The following is a 17,027-nucleotide window of genomic DNA, read 5'->3' on the forward strand; positions in this document are numbered from 1 at the left end:
GTGGAGCTAAAACAACCAACCTTTAGAAAAGTACTGCTCTGGAAAAGTGACCCATGACTCATGTGAGTTGGAGACATGTGGCATGAAGAATTTCAGAGCTTTTCAGTGGTTTGGACCAGATGTCATTCGGATTTTTTGTATTAACACAAGCTTTAGTCAAACAAACTGAAATTTAAACTCTTCATTATAGCGAACAGGTTAGTAGCTGCTCACAGAAGTAGCTATTAGACAAAAGACAACTGCATTTTTGTGAATAGAACTTTGCGGAAAGGAAACTTTAATAACAATAAAATCATTATTTTAACCCAGAAGCACAAATTATCACTGCTCAGAAGAGCTCAGTTTAACATAAAATGCTGCTGCCTTGAGATTTCCAAGACAATGTTGCAAATGTAATTTTGTAATTATTGTGCATGGTTAACTTTCAAAAACACTAAATTTTCATCCTCAGATGAAAATTTCCATCCAAGTTTTTAATCTGAAAGCACTTCTTGCAGCTCACAGGAAGATAGTGACAGGAAGACAGAAATGTCAGCAGCTGATGCAGAAATGTCAAATTAATTCCTGCTGTTCTCTGAAGGAATTTACACTGTAAAAAGTGATCTTATGCTCAGTTCAACAGCAATTTCGCTCAAAAGACTCATCAAGGTGGACGAACTGAATAGCTTGCCACTGACTCTGCTGATCTAGGAAAAACACCAAAAGAGAACAATTAGGAGCACAAAAGAAAATCATTTGAGTTGAAGAAAAACAGGTAGGGAATACCCACGGGAGATGCATCTTCGACGACATCAAGCCAATCACATGACAGCACACACTCCAGACTGAACCAATGGGGTCTTGGTCTGAGCCACAGCATCCAAACTGTACAAATATTAGCACGCATAAACCTGCAGAACTTACGACATGACAGTTCAGTCCCCTACAAATCCAACAATGGTAACAATTCCCAAATCCTTTTCAGCAGCCTCAGCATGTTTTAAATGGCAAGGAAAAGCTAAAATGATTTCTTGGAGTGTCTAGTTCGGTCTGAACCATGTGAGGAGTTAGGAGAACCTCTACCTTCCACCCATGTTTAAAATCTCATCATCATGCTGGCATCCTCGTGCTGGTAAACCGTAGCAGGAATGTAACAGGGCCAGAACTCTCACCTGGTCGACGGTCTGAATTGAACATCTTCTTTAGTGCTGTTTCCGGCTGGATGGACTCTCAAATGTGCACAAACATTCTCGACAGGAATACTGCTGGACAGGTTTCCACTATCAGGAATAAGATTTCCATTTGGATCTACGTCATCGGACATCTCACAGTCTTTCTGTGAGGACGACTGCACCGTTGCACAAGGGAGAGAGGATGGCGAGGGGGCAGGTGCACTCTGGAATATGCCCCCTTTCTTAAAATGGTTGACCGCCATGGCTGCATTGAAGGCTCTCTGTCAGGAGAAAGACAGCACACCCAACGGCTCTCATCAGGGGTCTCCACCTGATGTGTCTATGATGGTTGTTGCTCTACCTTCCATTTGGATTTGGCAAACATTCTCTCCATCCCTTCACACACCGACTGATAAATGTCAACGTCTTTGGCTGCATTACCAGCAACCCTGCAATCACCAGTGTCACCAGTTACTGAACAAACATGGACACGTATGTCAAATTGATGAACATGTGAGACTGACCAGGGATGTTTGAGGGCCTGCTCAGTGGTGAAGCGTTTGGTCGGGTTTTTCTCCATCATGTTTCCGATGAAGTCTTTGGCTGTTGGCATGTGATATCAAAACCTGTTAGTTGCTATGATAACAGCAAAAATCTACTGGGACAAAGTGATTAATGGTTAATGGACTGATGAGTAAGTCTGGTTACACTTCAGCAGAACAGGTAAGTATACTGGTTACACTGGGACAAACAGGATAATAGGACTGGTTATACTGGGATTGAGGGGATAAGCAGACTGCTTTTACTGAAACACTTGAGCAATGGTTTGTCTGCTGGGTTCAGTCCGTCAGTTTAGTTTTGTTTCTTCGGGTTTGGAGAATGGTTTCCTGTCATAATGAGGTCAAGCTGTTTGGTATTTAAAGAACTCCTGAAGTCCACTAGAGGGAACACTGAGGGTAACTACATGACTAACAACATGGGTCTTTTAAAACCACTATGTTACAAAACAGGGGTTGAACAGGACCCAAACGCAGCCCTCCAGGAAACGCAGGACACCAACACACAACGAGGGAGACGAACACACAACCTCACAAGACGAACAAACACCCTGGCACTGACAGGCAGGCACAACCTGCTTAAATATGCAGCAAGATGTAAATTGCCTACAGATGCGCCTCCCCGCAGTGCCAGCTGCAACCAATTGTGCTCCATTCCACCACCTGCAGGACAAAGACCGACACAACCCAGAACCCCAACACACTAAAGCTTGTTTGAAGTCTTTTAGGACATCAAAAACTGTGTGTTGGAATTTGTCAACTAGAACCTTCTGAAGCCACAATGGCCTTCCCTCACCAAGGATTCTCAATTCGAACATGTGAGTAACTTTTAATAATCTAATAATCATGTAGAAATTAAGTTTTAAAGTAAAGGCAACAAAACTGTAATTGTAAAGACTTATTCTTGCCACTTTAGACTTGCTAACATGTGAGAATATAAATAATGGGAAACACCTCTATACCTGAGTCAGAGATATCATCCCAGAAGGGTGAATGAAAGGCATATTCAGCTCTCCTGATCTTTGAGAACAGCAGAGTCTCATTCTCTTCAAAGAATGGAGGATAGCCACAAAGTCTGGAACAAAGGGGTCAGCACATGCTGTTATTCCACATCAGGAATCTTACTTATGGTTTGGTGTGTTGTTTTCTTTACTCACAGGATGTACGTGATAACTCCAATGGACCAGCAGTCCACCGCTTGGCTGTAAGGCTTCTGGGCCAGAACCTCAGGGGCTGTGGAGTGGTAAGTACCGGTATTCAGGTTTTTTACAGAAGACAAGGAATTAGCCTGATGCTGGGTTTGCAATTTGAAAAAATGACAGCTCACCCACGTATCCTGGTGTACCACAGGCTGTGGACATCACACCGTTTTCCACTGTTTTAGACAGGCCAAAGTCACTGACCATGATTTTGGCATTTTCTTCTGCACTGTAAAACAACAGGTTCTCTGGCTGCTCGGAGACACACAGAAAGAAAATGAGAAGAACAACTGAGAGGAAAAAAGAAAGGTCAAAGCCGTGTGTCTGTGTGTCTGTGTGTCTGTGTGCTACCTTCAGGTCTCTGTGGACAATGCTGTTTTTGTGCAGGTAGCTGACGGCCTCCAGCACCTGCTTGATGACTTTGCTGGCATCTTGCTCAGTGTAAACACCTCTGTCTAAGATACGATCAAATAGCTCCCCACCAGACACCCTACACACACAAACACACACATTTAATAGTTTCAAAGATTGCTTTTGGTTTAATTAAGAAGAATAAATAGAAAAAGACTTACAGTTGCATCACCAGATAATAGTGTGTTCGACTTTCATAGAAATCCTCCAGACCAACCACGTTCTCATGGTTTATCCTGAGACAGTGAAGGTAGAAACATCATGTGTGTGTGTGTGTGTGTGTGTGTGTGTGTGTGTGTGTGTGTGTGTGTGTGTGTGTGTGTGTGTGTGTGTTAGTTACCTTCTCAGTACTCTGATTTCATTCTCCAGGTTGCTTTGAACCAGGTGTTTTTTCTTCAGACACTTCAGAGCGTACAGCTTCCCCGTTTTCTTCTCCCTTACCATGTAAACTACAGAGAATGAGCCCCTGTCCAAAGACATACACACATCTTATTAATGTTGGCATGTTAATATAATGGACAGTTTGTCTTATTTGCACATGAATCTTGGACTTTGTAAGGTACCAATCTGTCCCAGCAACATTTCAGATGGGATCATCAATGTCCTCACTGCAAGGACCTGTAAGATCCCCCCACGCCAATCAGCCACACCATTAAAACCAGCTCCCACACCCCAAGCTGGAGTTTATGGTGTGAGGGGCTCCTGAATGGCCCTCCAGTGATTTGAATCTGAGGTGAGGACCATGATGGGGTCTCAGTTTAAGGTCATACATCATATTCGTACATGTGTGTTCTTTATTGACACTATGATTGTTGTGCCTGCTGCTGAGAGTTCATTTTATCACCTGTTAGACCATCCTGCCACATGTCTCCACACACACACACACACACACACACACACACACACACACACACACACACACACACACACTTTAATCTGTACACTCACAGCATTGCGATGCTTAATCCTATAATGAAGTGGTGCTAGGATGTTCCCGCCTATGTGTACTGATGTAAGTGCTCAAGTTGTGCAAACACACACCCACCCACACCCACACACACACACACTCATTCACAGACTGAGTGAATGCTATAATCAGCTTTGAGACTACAGGGAGAAGCGGAAGAAGCAGCATCTCTAATTAACTTGAGCCCTTTTTGCAGGTCAGCGGATTCAGATAAAACAGACTGTGAATGATGTCATGAATCGTAAATAAAATGGCACCATTAGCAAACAATTAGTCACCATCTGTTAATTAAATACAACAAAGATAATTTCAAGTTTCAATAAAAAGGTTCCTGTTAGATGTACAGAACAACCTTGAGCTACTTTATGGTGCTTACAGGACACAATTGCTGCATAAATGCAACATTTCTGAAGAGCCACATAAATATCCACTCCTAATAACAATCAGACCTCCTGCTGTTGATCTACATGTTTCTTGGTCCTGGTTTGCACAGCACTCCCAGTACAGCCTCTAGTGAAACCTGCAGGTTCAGGTGTGTTGAGATTACTCTGGAGGAGTAAGAGGCTGAAGAGAGCCGTTTTCTAGGACGGGCTGAATGGGATTATCGTTAGGCAGCAGTCCGACAGCATCCACCAGACCACAGACAACCGCCTTAAAGCCTAAATCGACGGTCTTTAAAGCCTCAAGACTATTGACTATAGATGATCGTACACAAGCGCTCTGAAATGGTTTCCTCTCCTCTCCTCTCCTCTCCTCTCCTCTCCTCTCCTCCTCACCAAGTAGACTAGTAATGCTATTTCCTGTGTAGTTTTTCCCCCTTCTGTATCCATTTACAGGTATCGCCGCCTTCAGAGCTGTATACTGACCTCTGACCCACTCAACCAGCAGCTTATTCAATTCAATTTAATTCAATATAATGTATTTTTGTATGTATTTCTTTGCTCTATGCCTCTCCCCTCCTCTCCTCTCCTCTCCTCTCCTACAGGTATCCTCTACCTGTCCTCCCCCTTCTTCTCTCTCTCTACCCAGCTGGCCATCAGCAGGAGGGTCCCCCTACATGAGCCTGGTCCTGCTCAAGGTTTCTTCCTGTTAAAGGGGAGTTTTTCCTTACCACTGTTGCTTGTCTGGGGTTAGGCCCTGGGATTCTGGAAAGCGCCTTGAAACAATTCTGATTGTAAAAGACGCTATATAAAGATTGATTGATTGATTGATTGAAATTCTGTTTTCAAAAATGACATAGCTGTAAGGACACTGTGGTCAGCAGTAAGTGTTCATTCCTCACAGACCGCATGTAGCCTCTGGAGGCAACTGTAAACTGTAAAATATCAATTTAGGAAGAAGCAGGAGAAAAAAGGAAGAGAAAGACCTACATCATCACTCAAACATCATTCCAAACATTTCAAGACAAATCACATATCCAAAACTTTAAATACAGCATTTTACTGAATCCGAAGTACAATTGTTGCATTTCATGTCCTGTCCAGAAAGTGCCAGAAATTTGAGTGATAAATATTTGGAAATGCTTACAATGGAGACTAAAGACCACTGTAACAGCATTGCGTGACTCAAAATTATTTTATAGTCAGTCCATCATTTTGAGTCATTTAGCTTGCCATAGCTTGAACTGATTTCACATTTTTCTTAACACGAGTGTCAATAAAAGATCTCCCCATATCATTAACTGTGTGATTGTGTGAAATTTACACTACTTACCTTCCAATTTTCCCCAAGAAATCAAAGACCTCTTTGATGTTGCTGGTGCTTTTCTTCCAACTGCAGATAATCTCTTTCTTCCCCATCTTGGCTCTAACGTTACCGTCAACTCCTATGGTATCCACAACAATTCATTACACTTCTTCTACTATATTTTTCTGCATTGATAGAACAGATTTAGAACAGTCAATATTGGAGCACCACATGAAGTTGCATTTGATTTGTTTGATTTGTTCTGTGTGACCTATATGCAACATGTAAATGTTTGGACATTTAAACATGAACTTCATAATACAGTTGAAATATCTGTTAGTGATGGCAAAATACACATTTATGGTGAATTACCTTCAAAATGCTATTCATAACGTTTCATACACTTGAGGAGAAGTGCCTGCTTTGGGGGTCATGAGCCCCCCCTCAGATTAAAAACAGCCGTTCCACAATTGTTCTGGTTACACAAGCTGTTGCATGGCCATGTTCCTGATCAGTTTCATGAGGTTTAAAAAAGGACATGGGATTACTGAAGTAACGAGCCAGTAAATCTTCTCCCAGTCTCAGCAGGAAACTAATTCCCAGACCAAAGCACTAAATCTTTGTCATTTTCTATTCTCGATGCTACAGAAATAGATTTAATGAACAGATTTATCTTTTACAAACATATTCATACCTTGACACCTTAAAACAGAATATTTTGAGAGTGACTTTTTTAACAACTGAGCAGTTATAATAAATTAATGCTAATGTCAGTAATAATAGTGCTAATAATGATAGTTCTACTCCTACTTCTACTATTAATAATAATATTGAGCTCAGCCATGTTATGTCTGAATTGTGTTGTGTAAATTCAGCTTACTGGAGCGGCCCTGGGATGATGATGATGCTGGTGGTGGTGGTGGTGGTGGTGGTGGTAGTATCCCTACTGCAACTGAGTCAGCTCTTGACACTTAGAGTGCAGGGCTTAATCTCATTTATATTCCTGTGCACTGGTTTGTTAGTGTTACTCTGTTGTGATTGGCCAGTTCATCCCATCCATTCCTGCACTAGCTAGCTACACACAGGTTTGAGGAGCAGTGTAGCTTGATGGTAGGAGCAAACCACTATAAGGCTTAGTAATTGAAGGCTTGGGCACAGTACAGAGTCAGGATTTTATTTGAGTAAATCATTGTCCATTTTTCAGTGCAGTGCATTCCGAAACCAGGAAGGCAGGAAGTGCAGGCAGAGGTACAAAATCACAGTCAGGCTCGGAGATCCGGTCAAACACAAAAGCATCCTGATAAAGTAATCAGGATGCCTTCCATCCTGATTACTTTATGAAAGCAGTTAGCAAAAAAATACATCCTCTCTACTCACCCCCTCTCGATTGCGATAAGCAGCAACTATACAAGCAATAAAAGAAGCACAATCCAAATCCAGAGCTAACTTAATAGCAGAAATATGTTTAATGTTGCACAGAATGAATAAAATAGGCTGTGAGGTGGGGTTCATGTGGAGACCAGCACACGTGGGAATGAGGAAGTAGACATTTCCACAAAAAATACAATAAAGCAGGAAAACAGACAATTGGAATTGGATCATCAGAATGCTCATTTGTAATAATCCAGGCAGCAAAGGGAATGTGGCAGAACTCATGGGATGACTCAAGGCAAAGACCAGATATTTTATCATATTCAAAAGAGGAATAGGGGAAGAAATAAATTTGGGCTTTGGCTGTAGCAGGGATGTGGTGGTTATTACACGAATAAGGCTTGGACATTGTGGTCATAGGAGTGGGCTGCCTCTGACTGGGAACCCTCCCGATGCACAAGGTGAGTGTAGATAGCCGGAGGCGGTGTCACGTTATTTTAAAATGCAAGAGACACTCGGCCCAAAGGAGGAAACTTATTTAGACCTTGGAGCTGCTGGAGAAAATGTTTATAACTTCTGCACCCTGCTGAATTCGGAGGACTGGGCACACATGAAGAAGCTGCGGCAGTATCCGCATAACACAGCAGAATTTGATTAGGAACTTAAAAGAGCAGAAAGAAACAGTAGGGGGCAGCAATACGCAATGGATGCGTATAGTCAACCGTAACCAAAGAAGAAGTGACGCCACGCGCGTCACGTGCTGACGTCGCGATGACCGTGCAGAGTAAAGGTTTTCCTGATAAATGCTGTTAAGGGCGCTAAATCTAAAACAACCCGTGAATAAAATGTGAAAAATACACAAGTGTTTTTGTAAAATAGCTGCACGCATGAAAGGTTCGATAACATTTCATCCTGACACAATAAAATCGTGTGTTTTGGGTAAAGTAGCATTTAAAAAGAAAATACGGAGGGAATCACTAGCTAACGCTGCCGGCTCGGGACAGCTACAATCTACTAGCCAGCCATCATTAGCAAAAGGCGGGTCCTTATTTATGTCAGAATATTATTTTATTGTCTTAAAATTCGTTGCGTTGATGTATTGTTATGCTTTTTATGTTAACACAGCGTGTAGTGACGTGATATTACGTTTTAACTGGAGTAACGCAAAGATGTCATTACGATAGCTGGCTAGCTAAGTTAAGTATGTTGCATTGTAGTTAACGCTGAAGTAGCTTCTCCTGGCTTGTTGCATTAGCATCACCAGGGGCTGTTTTGCAGATGTTAGCTAATTGTACTGTTGCCTTTTTGTCTCTTTATATATCTGGCATAGGAGGATCATGGCGCCCCGCTTACAGCTGGAGAAAGCGGCTTGGCGCTGGGTGGAAACGGTGAAACCAGAAGACATCACGCAAGAGCACATTAACCTAGCATATCGTATCAATCTCACGGCCTGTAAAAGGGGAACTTGCAGGTGGAGTATTAACATTTCTTCATCTCAGTCGGCGTCATTTGATCAGTAGATGGGAAGAGCTACCGGTGCAGTGAGGCTAATGTGCATCTTTTCAGCATGCCGATGGAGAAAGGTTGAGAGAGACCGAGTAAAATGCCTAGAAGGTCACGTTCGGTCACTTTTAAAAAATAACACACTTTATAAAGTATAAATGGGGTGTGAGTATAAGACAACACACTTAGCCCAAGTTTAAAACCTTTATTTGAGACAATGTCTCACCGCCAAGGGTTTAACTTTAGTTATTCACGGAATCAATAAACATTTTAAAGCTGCCAATAAAATATTACTTCAGCTATGATTTCTTTTTCCTGGTTCTGTGAATTAACTGAATATGCACGGGGGATTTAAATGGACAGCCATAAGGGATCCTCTGTCATTTGTCAGATCTGAGGAATCCTGGCATTTGAATGAAGGGTGCCATTTGGAATACATGCATGTTTTTTAGTTGACTTTTCTACTCTTAAGCTAGTTTGCTTTTTTTTTATTATTATTAATTTTTAATCCTTTGAAACATCATATTAGCTAATGTGCTGACTTGAAGTGATTTCCTTTACCATGTGCTGTTACCATCACTGATACATGTGCCTGCAAATGAATCCACCCTGTAATCATACCGGTGTGGCAGGAGGAACTGCAGAGGGAATCCAAACTGCCTGGTTGCTATTGGTGAGCAGGCATGGCTTGGAGAGATAGATGAAAACACCTTCCACAATATTGACGATCCAAATTCAGAGCGTCGAGACAAGGTATTTCTCCCCACAGCACACCAGTCCTACCGCCACACTCTCACTGGTTCTTTGGCTCACACCTTCTTCCTCTCTCTTCCAGAACACCTTCGTGGGCCTGACCAATCTAGGTGCAACATGTTACGTCAACACATTTCTGCAGGTGTGGTTCCACAACCTGGAGCTGCGCCGCAGCCTTTATGAGTGCAACAGCTCCAGAGCGCAGGAACACAACACCGGTTCTGGTACTTCTGAGACTCGTGTGTTTCAGGCCTTCTTAGAACTGGGATTTCCACTAAGCACTCAATGGTTGTTTTTTGTAACTGCTATTTTCAGATTATGAGCCCCAGTCCATCTGTGAGCATCTGCAGTATCTGTTTGCGCTCTTGCAGAACAGCAACAGGAAGTACATTGACCCCTCGGGTCTGGTCAAAGCTCTGGGCCTGGACACTGGCCAGCAGCAGGTACAGCACCACACTAAACTGATGGTTGACTCTTAAGGAAACCACTGACTTCTTTTATTTTCAGGATGCTCAGGAGTTTTCCAAGCTCTTCCTGTCCCTGTTGGAAAACACGCTGTCCAAACAAAAGAACACCAGCTTGCAGAACGTCATCCAGAGGCAGTTCTGTGGACAGTTCTCCTATGTGACAGTGTGAGAAGACAGTTTCTGATTGAACATAGTGTCAGTAGGGTGAACATTCTGGTCAAAGTGCAATTTTTGTGATGGGTATGATGTTCAAGAAGAAAGTCAGACGTAATTGTATTTCTGATCTAACCGTAAGAATCTTTGGGTGATTTTAGACACTTGGTTTGTTCTGCAGCTGTAACCAGTGTGGACGTTCATCAGCGCTGCCCTCCAGATTCTACGAGCTAGAGCTCAACATCCAGGGTCACAAGAACCTGATGGAGTGCGTCACAGAGTTCCTGAAGGTAGTCTTCACCTACACCCAGATGTAGCAGGGATGAGAGGTACCTTCCACAGGTTTCTGTTGCTGCTCCACATCCCTTTTATAACCGGACATGGGCTGTAGTTTTAAGGTGACAATATGGCGACCTTGGTGGAAATGGCAGGCATATGGGGACCTGCTTGATGTTTCAGGACTGGTCACCATGGTTACCTGTTGTCTTGCAGGAGGAGAAGCTGGATGGGGAGAACCGCTACTTCTGTGAGAGCTGTCAGAGTAAGCAGAGCGCCACCCGCAGGATCAGACTGCACAGCCTCCCTCCAACCCTCAACCTGCAGCTCATGCGTTTCGTCTTTGACAGGTCAGCCGCCGCCCTTCTAAATGGGCATCACAGCACTTTGATGTGATACACCTGTTGTTCATCCTCCTCCTCCAGACAAACGGGCCACAAGAAGAAACTTAACACCTTCATCAGTTTTCCAGAGCAACTGGACATGGGGCCTTTCCTGGAGGGAAAACAAGGTATTATCCCCAGGAACAAGCTTGTCTCCAGAAAGGTTTTTACCCCCAAGTCCGTAGATTTGTTCTTCTTAGAAGACACAGACGTTAAAGCTTTTGTGTTTTGTGTTTCTGTACTGTCTGGTTCTCCAGATCAGCACTCTGTGTACGAGCTGAGTGCAGTGCTGATTCATCGGGGCATCAGTGCATATTCTGGCCACTACATCGCTCATGTGAAGGATGCTCACACCGGTGACTGGTACAAATTCAACGATGAGGAAATTGAGAAGATGGAAGGCAAGAAACTTCAGCTTGGCCTTGAGGAAGACATCGGTAAGTCACACAAACAGTTTTTTATCAGCATGTTAGTTGCTCAGCGGCTCATTTCCCCACTTCCGCTTGCCCTAATTCCAAAGTTAGGACCACCGGAGATGTGGGTTATCACCTTGGTGATGGTGAGAAAATTAACAGCTTTATCTGTGCTTGTTGCTCATCCTGGGCTCCCAGCTGAGACTGTGAAATCTCAGACCAGAAAACCAAAGTGCACTAAAGGCTCCCACTGCTCCAGGAACGCATACATGTTGGTGTACAAAGTCCAGGAAGAGCAGTGCTCAGATTCCTGCAGGACCAGTGTCGAGGTGCCAGGTGAGCAGTGGCACCGCAGTCTCGGGCCTCCAAACCGTCTTTACTCATGTCTTTATGTTGCTGTGGTCTTCAGCTTTTCTTCAGAGGTTGGTGGACCAAGACAACCACAAATTTGAGGAGTGGTGCAGTGAGATGGCAGACATGAGAAAACAGAGCGTGGATAAGGGCAAAGCCAAGCATGAGGAGGTGAAGGAGCTCTACGAGCTATTACCCCCAAGAGACGGTCGGTAAAAACATTCTCAACATTCTCAAACACAGTCCAGTTCACCACAGAGGCACCATAGAGAGTACATGTTTAGAAGAGTCACAGCAGCATTGATCATGTAGTCAGACACATACAAGAACCACTGAACAGGGTCAGATGTGATCTCACAGATAACACGTTTGTAGCAGTATAATGGGCAGAACCCAGATGCTTGTTCCATATGCCGTTGTGTGCTCTCCTCAGGTCAGCCATATGAGTTTATCCCTTTGGACTGGTTAAAAAAGTGGCTGGAAGATTCCACTGCAACAAAGGAAATAGACAACACACCCTTCCTGTGTTCTCATGGCAAACTGCACCCAGACATGGTGGGAGACTCAAAGAGGGTCTCCCACCAAGCCGCTCACCTCCTGTACGAGCGTTACGGCGGAGGACCTCGGCTGGATGGTAAGTCTTCAGTCGGCTTATCAATCGCTTGTGGCATCACCAAGAAATGTTCTTCATGGCTGCCTCCGATTGGTTGGGAAAACAACTGATGTTCAAACAAACAGAAGTGCCATGTTAACTTGCTAGTGCTACACACGAACCCTGCAACAGTAGGAGAAACTGCAAGAAAACAGCAACCATGACTGCAGCTAGGTTCACAGGCAGTCATTTGTTACCAGTTAACTGTAGGCTTGTTGATTTTTACTAATTCCTTAGAAAAGGTCTTTTCCACAGCATTTCCATTTCACAGATCCTAATTTCAAAATAAACACTATGCATTCACTTCCCGGTGTTTCTGCACCTCGGTTTCAGGCTCTTGTCTGTGCCGAGAGTGTGTTGGTGAGCGGTGTAGGGTGCTGCGTCTGAAAAATCAGCTCAATGAAGATTACAAGGAAGTGTCCAACCTGGTGAAGAGAGCAGCCAGGTAAGCCCACTGCAGCCACTGTGTTGTAAAGGCACTACAGGTGTAAGCTAAGCCTCCATTCTCCTGTGTCCGTGTGTCAGTGGCAACAGCTTCTGGGTGGGTAAAGCATCTCTCCGGGGCTGGAGGCAACTGGCATTGGGTCAGCTGAAGGAGGATGAGCAGGGTATCACACATGGAAACATCCAGACTAACGGGCAGGGACCACACAGCAACAGCAAAGGTTAGACCTTCTCTCTGCACTTTCAACCATACACAAGAATGAAAACAGTGTAGAATGTTTGTGGCTTGATTGCACAGCCTGAAGCTGCGTCCTGTTCCATGTTTGCTGTTTGCAGAGTCAGGCCCAGAGCTGTCGGAAGGAAATGGCGATGAGATGAAGACTTTTAACGAAGACATTGTCTGTTGTCACGGTGATGTTCCATCATCTTCAGCAAATCAGCTGTACAGAAAACTGTCTCTGCTCAGCTGTATGGTGCACAGGCGACCTACATGTGTTTGATGTATTCCACCTGCAGGGGGTCTCAGTATCCAGGAGACAGAGCGGAAACTGATTTCAGTTGAGGTTTGGGCCAAGCTGAGGGAGTACTTTCCTAAAGCTCCAGAATTCAGCCAGAACGAAGAGGCCTGTCCGCAGTGTCTGGTGAGGAGATGTGTGGGCTCTGTCCTCCCCCAATCTGGCACCTAAAGATCAAATGTATAAATCGTGACACAAAGAAATAAATCCTGCAAGGAAGAAGGATCAGATTGGACTGAACAGAGCGGTGGCAGTCAACCAGTTGACACCACTTCTCATGCTAATAGCTAACTAGCTAACATTTTGAATCATTGTTTGACATAACCTCCCAACCAGGAAATGTCTTAACTTATGCAATAGACTATTACCACCTGCTGGAGCCGCACCTATGAATTAGTGGTGGTTTGTCAGGGTGCAATTTGACTGGTTTTGTGCTTTTCCTGATGTTATTACATGGTAAATAAACAAGTTCTTCCTGTGTTTGCAGATGCTGGAACAGGAAGAAAAAGACAATGAAGCTGTGAGTAAAATGATGGCACTGGACCAGAAGAACCAATTACTCAACCTCTTCCAGGAGAAGAACCGTCCAGTGCTGGCCAAGTGGCCTCAGGTAGACAACCTGCCATAGTGAGGAACTGAATGTGTTGTAACAGTGAGGTCACAGGCTCCTCCCCATCTCTGCAGGGCACCAACGTGCTTTACATCGTTCCTCTGTTTTTTGTGGACGAGTGGAAAAAGTTCATCAGGTGCGTGGTGGTTCCACCGCCCCTTCGATGACGATTGTTCTAGCTCACTGAGTTTCTCTGCTCTGTTTGTTGTGTAGGAGACCGACGAAATCGTCCCCCGTGTCTAACGTGGGCAACACTCTGCTGCTGTGTCCACACGGGGGCTTCATGTTCACCTATGACTCCCTGATCAACGGAGACGCGCAGCAGTGAGTTTGCTTCAATTCAGTACTTCAAATGTGGTGTCCGCGCTGGGCTCTTTGACCCTGGGTGGTGGGTGTGCTTCCTATTTCAGCGTTATGTAGATATCTTGTGTTGGGTGGGTGGGAGAATCTGATGGATGCAGCACGTGTGTTAACGCTTACGCAGCTCTGCTGGCGGTAACTTTGAGTGGTTTGTCCTGCTCAGTATAGCTTTGCTCTGGCCCAGCGAATGGGAAATCATCAGCAGGCTCTTCATCGTAGACCAGCAGATCTCCATCCACCGTCTGACACGGACCAGCCCTGAAGGATCCTGTGATCAGTACACCACTCAGCCGGGTGAGCTCTGCTCCTCTGCTTTAGTCACTGGGAAGGCCTGGGAGTTGACATTGGCGTGTTTGCGGTTCTCCTGTTCAGATCTTTGTTGGGAGTGCAGAGAGAGCTTCCTTTTCCAGCAGCAGAGGGACCTCAGGGAGTACACCCAGGCAACCGTCTACGTCCGCAAAGTGGTAGAAGACAAGAGGGTAAGGACCTGACCTCTGAGAGACTGATCTGCACAGTTGTGTTTTGACTTGGTGTCCTACACAGACGATAAAGGAGGCGGCGCCAGAACTGACAGCCAGCAGCTCTGAGGCTGAGGAAGAGAAGGAAGAACATCCAAAGGTGGACGGAGAGGGAGACCCGGATTTCAGCCAGGTACACTCGTGCTCACACACCTGGGTCACACAGCTGCCTGGACCATCACGATCTCTCTCTTTACTGTGTGTGTGTGTGGATAACCTTTACACTAGAGCTCATCGTGCTCAAACAGGCACCCAAATACACACACATATATTGCAAATGAAATTTAAATCTGTGTTCAGTTGCAGCATATTTAATGAGAAAGTTGTTTAAGGGTAAAAGTTTATCACAGACCTGCACTGATTAAATATTATTCTTGAATGTACAGTATAAATCTGTTTGTTGTGGGAAGTATCTGCTCTAACAGCAAAGTAAACATTAATCTCTTTATTTCCCGTCAGTCTGAAGATGCTGCCAAGCGACAAAAGTTAAGTGACGGCAGTGCTGCAATGGCTGCTAACATACCCCAACTGGGAGGAATCAGGAGGAGCACTCGGCACAGGAAGCTGAGGGGAGAGAAAGCGCTCATCGTTTCAGCCAATCAGACGCTCAAGGAGCTGAAAATACAGGTGGGAGCTGGAGCGCAGCAGGTAAAGAACTAGAGCGCAGCAGGAAAGGCATTTCCAGTTTGTTTTTATCTGATGCTGCAGATTATGCACGCCTTCTCTGTGGCGCCATTTGACCAGAACCTCTCCATCGATGGCAAAGGTCTGACGGACGACTCGGCCACTCTGGGCAGTCTGGGCGTGGTCCCCGAGAGCATCATCTGTCTGAAGGTCACAACAGCAAACCCAGCAGTGGTGTGGAGACGTAGGAGAGGCCCTTAAATCAGGTTCAATTCTTCTCTTTTTCCACAGGCGGACGAGCCAGTGTCGGACTATGCCGCCATGGACGACGTGTATCAGGGTTAGTGTTGTAACTCTCATGTACACACATTTGTTCTACCATGTTGACAGTGTTTTCTCTTTGGCTCATCTCCCCTTACAGTAGGAATGCCTGAAGAGGGATTCAAAGGTGAGCGCAGTGGTTTTCTTGCATCGCCTCTAATCTGGGACTTCTGACCCTAACCCTGACTAATTTGACCCTGACTAACAAGACCCTAAACTAAACCAAATGAGCAAAGACAAGTTAGAGGTTGGAGTGAAGAAAACTGGTCTTAAAAAGAGCTTTTGACTGAAAACTGTTTCCTATTAAAACTAATAAGCACAAAAACAGGTGATGCATGTGGTGTTGAGGCTGGCGGCTAATAATGGTTTTGGTCACTATGTGACTGGTTTTCTCTTCCTCTTTGCAGGCACTGGCCTTCTTGGACACTGAGGACAGCTGCATTGTAGCGCCGCTCCACACGTAACGTTTTCAAAAGCTTGAATTTGTCAAGTGTCCACGTGTATAAAGAAGTGCTTTAATTTGTTTTTTTTTACATTTTGAGTAGGCTTTCTAAAAACAAACTCTGACTGTTGCTAGGCCGCTGATTTTCTCTGAACAGTTAGCCGGATGTTTAAATTCCTTAACCGATGAGTACGGGCTGGATCAAAGAAGACAAACGAGGCATCTGTTCGCTCCAAAAACTCCATGTGACGTCACTGCCTAGTCTGAAGGACATGCGTAGAGAATAACCGCTATGTGTGGCCAAACTAATAACTGATCCAGTGTTCACACATTTCTCTTCCTTTACTCGTCGTGGTATTTCCATGTATATGTAGAGATGCTGTTTATCAAGGCTGGAGGAGGTTTGAGCTACTTCAGACGGAATGGAAGCAGCGTGAATGTCCCGTTTCACTGTTATTTCTTATGGACAATAAAGTTATTTTCAAAGCACCCGTCATTTGTCTGCCAGCTTTCAGTTTTGCATCGTGCTACTTATTTCCACCACCAAGGTCACGTGACAAGGTTTGTGAGCTATATAATTCAAAAAGTTCAACATTTTTGTAGTTTAAAGAACATCCTCAACTCCCTCGCCCCAGCCAAAACACGCTCTGTTTCGTTCTCCACAACTGCCCCCTGGTTTACCCTTCATCTCCGCTCCATGAAAACCAAAGGCCGTCAAATGGAAAGACTTTATAAGAAAACTGGACTCCTGATCTACAAGGAAATGTACATTGCCCACATCCACCAATACAAGGACGCAATTCACCAAGCCAAGACAAAATACTACTCTGCCCAGATCTCCAACAAAGGAAACACCAGATCTCTTTTCACACTTCTCAACAAAACTATCCAGCCACCTGA

The 17,027-nt window shown here is 44.5% G+C and overlaps 2 protein-coding genes and 1 long non-coding RNA gene across 6 annotated transcripts; 2 read left to right on the forward strand and 1 right to left on the reverse strand.

Annotated features, from left to right (window-relative positions):
* Window positions 1–262: 262 nt before the first annotated feature.
* Window positions 263–6,969, reverse strand: LOC101073023 (calcium/calmodulin-dependent protein kinase type 1D). Its single transcript, XM_003973061.3, has 13 exons — window positions 6,852–6,969; window positions 5,999–6,110; window positions 3,659–3,784; window positions 3,480–3,554; window positions 3,259–3,397; window positions 3,036–3,159; window positions 2,866–2,941; window positions 2,671–2,783; window positions 1,676–1,754; window positions 1,513–1,600; window positions 1,152–1,432; window positions 770–864; window positions 263–686 (listed from the first exon to the last, which is right to left on the reverse strand). The coding sequence occupies exons 2-12, from the start codon at window positions 6,082–6,084 to the stop codon at window positions 801–803; spliced, it is 1,251 nt and encodes a 416-aa protein (XP_003973110.1). The 5' UTR covers window positions 6,085–6,110; window positions 6,852–6,969; the 3' UTR covers window positions 263–686; window positions 770–800.
* Window positions 2,345–3,283, forward strand: LOC105417799 (uncharacterized). The gene is made up of 3 exons (XR_965304.2): window positions 2,345–2,526; window positions 2,868–2,951; window positions 3,151–3,283. It is a non-coding gene; the product is annotated as an uncharacterized lncRNA (long non-coding RNA).
* Window positions 6,970–8,102: 1,133 nt separating the features above from the next.
* usp48 (ubiquitin specific peptidase 48) lies at window positions 8,103–16,622 on the forward strand. 4 transcript variants are annotated; one of them, XM_011613628.2, is made up of 29 exons: window positions 8,139–8,380; window positions 8,468–8,543; window positions 8,673–8,813; window positions 9,478–9,598; window positions 9,681–9,822; window positions 9,914–10,041; window positions 10,106–10,230; window positions 10,400–10,508; window positions 10,711–10,844; window positions 10,920–11,005; window positions 11,135–11,314; window positions 11,489–11,626; window positions 11,700–11,849; window positions 12,075–12,275; window positions 12,627–12,738; window positions 12,819–12,958; window positions 13,074–13,148; window positions 13,254–13,378; window positions 13,740–13,862; window positions 13,937–13,998; window positions 14,076–14,186; window positions 14,386–14,516; window positions 14,595–14,701; window positions 14,766–14,873; window positions 15,200–15,367; window positions 15,449–15,574; window positions 15,656–15,704; window positions 15,786–15,812; window positions 16,093–16,622. In XM_011613628.2, the coding sequence occupies exons 3-29, from the start codon at window positions 8,680–8,682 to the stop codon at window positions 16,113–16,115; spliced, it is 3,135 nt and encodes a 1,044-aa protein (XP_011611930.1). In that variant the 5' UTR covers window positions 8,139–8,380; window positions 8,468–8,543; window positions 8,673–8,679; the 3' UTR covers window positions 16,116–16,622. The 4 variants fall into 4 exon arrangements, with proteins under 4 accessions (XP_029682252.1, XP_011611930.1, XP_011611929.1 ...); XM_029826392.1 differs by lacking the exon at window positions 8,468–8,543 and having other exon boundaries at window positions 8,103–8,236; XM_011613627.2 differs by lacking the exon at window positions 8,468–8,543.
* Window positions 16,623–17,027: the final 405 nt, after the last annotated feature.

The sequence above is a fragment of the Takifugu rubripes genome, chromosome 19 (assembly GCF_901000725.2).
Source record: "Takifugu rubripes chromosome 19, fTakRub1.2, whole genome shotgun sequence".
NCBI classification, from domain to species: domain Eukaryota; kingdom Metazoa; phylum Chordata; class Actinopteri; order Tetraodontiformes; family Tetraodontidae; genus Takifugu; species Takifugu rubripes.